Source organism: Hipposideros armiger, unplaced genomic scaffold, assembly GCF_001890085.2.
Source record: "Hipposideros armiger isolate ML-2016 unplaced genomic scaffold, ASM189008v1 scaffold_522, whole genome shotgun sequence".
Taxonomy (NCBI): domain Eukaryota; kingdom Metazoa; phylum Chordata; class Mammalia; order Chiroptera; family Hipposideridae; genus Hipposideros; species Hipposideros armiger.
In genome coordinates, this window is record NW_017731872.1 from 95,572 (window position 1) to 99,221 (window position 3,650).

Consider the following 3,650-nt stretch of genomic DNA (forward strand, 5'->3'; position numbering starts at 1 on the left):
CTCTTCAAAACCCTCCAATGGCTTCCCATCTCACTAAGTGAATTCACAGCCTTTACCGTGGCTTTTCAGGCTCTATACCTGCACTGATATGGTAGCCACTAGCCACACATCACTATTTAAATTTTGATTTATTAATTAAAAGTAAAGCTAAAAATTTAGTTGCATCATTCTAGCCACATTTCGAGTTCTCCATAACTACATGTGGCAAGCACTTGCCATAAAGAGCATTTCCGTTATTGCAGAATTCTGTTGGATAGCTGCTCTACCTAATCTAACCTCCATCTAGTCCTGTATGTTCATTGCCTATTTCCCCCTTTTGCTCACCATACTTCAGCCACACTGGCCTCCCTGTGTTGTTCAAACAGATTAAGCTCATTCCTGTCTCAGAGTTTTCACACTAATTTCTTTTCCTGGAATACTTTTCCCCTAAATACCTAAATGGCTCACTTCCTTTTAGTCTTTGTTTAAATGTTACCTCAGCAGAAGGACCTTCTCTGACCTCCCTTTCTATCATCTTATCCTGTGCTAGTTTTCTTCACAACTTACCATCACTACCTGGCATGTCATATATACTATATTTGGTATCTACTTCTAAAAGAAAGTAGGTTTCCTGAGAGAAATGATGACGTGTCATTCACTCTTTTATCCCCAGCTTTTAGAACAGAGCTTTCATTTAAGAAGCTCTCAATAAATGTTTGTTGAGTGGATTAAGGTACCATCTGTTCAGGAAGTCAAAAATTTATCAACATTCCAGAGGCCCTCTCCCATGCCCCATCCCAGTCATTATATTATTATTATATGAATGGACTCTTATGGTATGTATTTCTTTATGTCTAGCTTCCTTTACTCGGCAATCTATTTGTGAGGTTCATTTAAGTTGTTGAAAGTAGAGGTAGTTTGTTTATTCTCTGTGGGATTCTGTTGTATAAATAAACAATTTATTCATTGTACTGTTGATGGAATGTTTGATTTTTTCACAGTTTGAGGCTATTGTGAATAGTGTTATTATTTTAATATTTATATTAGAATCACTCTTTATTATGGGCCGGCCGAGTGGCTTGGTTAAGAGCTCACTCAAGAGTGTGAGCTCTGGGGCCGTCCGAGTGGCGCGTTGGTTAAGAACTGGCTTGGGACGCCAGAGGGCCCTGGTTCGGATCCCACATATAAGGGCCAGTGACACTGCNAAGTTGCTGTCATTTTGTTCTTCAGTTTAGTTGTGGAGGACGTTGCTTCACTGGCCCATGTTGGTATTATCATTGCACTCTTCCTGGGTGAGGCAGATCGGTCGCTGGCCTCCAGATGGCTGCTCACGGTGGCTCTTGGCAGCTCACACCAGCTGCCAGCTGCTCACACTGGCTGCCAGCCACACACGGTAGTTTATGGCAGCCCACTGCAGCAAGGGCTGCAGCCAATGCCGTTGCCAGCGACTCAAGGCAGCCCAGTTCCAGGTCGAGCTGTTGTTCACCATCTTAGCTATAGAGGGCAATGTCACTGGCCCCCATGTGGGATCCGAACCGGCGGCCCTGCTGCTCAGAGCTGGCATCCCAAGCCAGCTCTTAACCAACATGCCACTCGGCCAGCCCCTTATTTTTTTCTTTAACCCTCCATCTGGCGCAATGCAAAAGTTACGAGTTCAGATGCAATGCATCTACTGTAATAGATGCATGTATGACATTTATTTAAATTGAAATGAATGAAAATAACATGTAAACATGCTTATTATTTATTCAGAATGAAATTTTAATTTGCCACAAAGAAAAAACAGTATTTGTTTATTACATAAATTCAGTATAAAAGTCAACAGAAATTCAAAACAATCTGAGATCAGTTGCACCTGACAGAGGGCTAAGATGAGTTATTTTGAAATAAATTATAGACATCATGACATTCCACCTCCAAATATGTAAGTCTGTATCACTTATCATTTAAGAACATTTTATTACATAGCTAAAATATCACATTTCACAATATTAGCAATAGCAGTTGCTAACTTTCTGTACCCTATCTGTATTCACATTGGCCCAGTTTACCCCAAAATGTCCTTTAAAGTTAGTTTGTCCAAATCAGGACCCATAGTACATCTGGTTGTTGTGCCTTTGTAATCTCTTTAGAGTACTCTCTTTTTCTGCCTTCTTCATGAAACTGATTTATTGAAGAAAAAACTGGACCCACTACCCTATAGAATGTCCCACCTTCTACGTTTGTCTGATTACTCCTTGTGGTGTAATTTGGCTTGTTCCTCTAGTCTCTGTATTTTCTGTAACTGGAGTTAGGTCTAAAGACTTGATAAAAGCTAAATATTTTTGACCAGAATACATGAAAGGTAATGTTGCTTTCATATAGCATCAGAAGAAAAAAGTGTTGGAAAACAGGATATTAACAAAAAGGAATTGCATGATACACTGATGGAGAACATGAGTATCGCTATTATAAAGGTAGCATATCTTGGGCCGGCAGAGTGGTGCATTGGTTAAGAGCTGGCTTGGGATGCCAGAGGGCCCCGGTTCAGATCACACATATGAGGGCCAGTGACACTGCCCGCTACAGCTAAGATGCTGAACAACAGCTCAACTTGGAGCTGGGCTGCCATGAGTCGCCGGCGACGGCGTAGGCTGCAACCCCTGCTGCAATGGGTTGCCATGGGCTACCGTGTGTACCCAGCAGCCAGCGTGAGCTGCCAGCAGCCGCAGTGAGCGCCTTCCAGAAGCTGGCAACTGATATGCCTCGCCTGGGAAGAGCGCAATGATGGTGCCAACTTGGGCCAGTGAAGCAACGTCCTCCACAACTAGACTGAAAAACAAAACAACATCAACTTGTCTGTTCCCCTTCCCCCAATTCCCCAGCGCTGTTCCCATCCCCCAATTCCCCACTAAAAATCTTTAAAAAAACAAAAAAAGGTAGCATATCTTAATATTTTATAGCTTAGCTTGTTCACTCCCTACACATATATTCTTTCCCAGTAGGACTTGCATTATACTATATGTCAGAGATAGGTTAGAGGCTTGAGTGGCCTATGCCTTAGTCCCTTCTCCCTAATTCCTAAACTTCCTGCTCTAGCCTCCTTTGCCTTGAACATAACTGGTGTTTACTAGACTTGCTGATACAGCATAGCCCCCCAATCACACCACATCACACCAGTCTAAGAAGACAATCCCAAAAATATTTATAACAGGAGACACATGATCAACCAAAGGATTTGCCCAAGTCTAGGGTTATTTGTAATCTTTTCATAGTAACTAACTAAAAGCTTGCCCTTTAGTACAGTGGCCTGATCATTAGGTCCTTAGAGACTGTTTTGTTTTGTCCTTAGTTCATATCAGAGCTTCACATTCTTTGAGGTGAAGTTGTAGGGCCATCTTAAACATCTAGTAAAGTGGGCCCCTCATAGAATCTGATGGAAATTATGGATCCTTTAACTAGAAAAAATGCACACACATTGATTCACAGAAACTTTTGCATGTTATTTCAGGTCTTTGAAAAACTCCTCAAGAACAAAAATGTACCTACTCTAGGGATTGTATTATATGGCTAACGTTCTCCAGCATTTTATTCTTCTGTTTACCCCGATGAGTGTTCTCTAGAGAGAAGAAAGGAAAATATCAGAAACCAAAAAACATTCTTAAGAATGATTTTGGGCCGGCCGAGTGGCG

The 3,650-nt window shown here is 41.7% G+C and overlaps 1 protein-coding gene across 2 annotated transcripts in view; it reads left to right on the top strand.

The window, feature by feature from the left end:
• PSMG2 (proteasome assembly chaperone 2) overlaps window positions 1-3,650 on the top strand; it is a 26,861-nt gene that overhangs the window by 12,712 nt on the left and 10,499 nt on the right. Inside the window, exon 3 of one of the 2 annotated variants that reach the window (XM_019668223.1) lies at window positions 3,470-3,602. The exons of the other annotated variant lie outside the window; for it this stretch is intronic. Within the exon in view, the coding sequence (XP_019523768.1) occupies window positions 3,470-3,477 (8 nt within the window). The 3' untranslated portion in view covers window positions 3,478-3,602. Of the gene's footprint in view, window positions 1-3,469; window positions 3,603-3,650 lie in introns of those variants that run through there. 2 annotated transcript variants of the gene reach the window in all.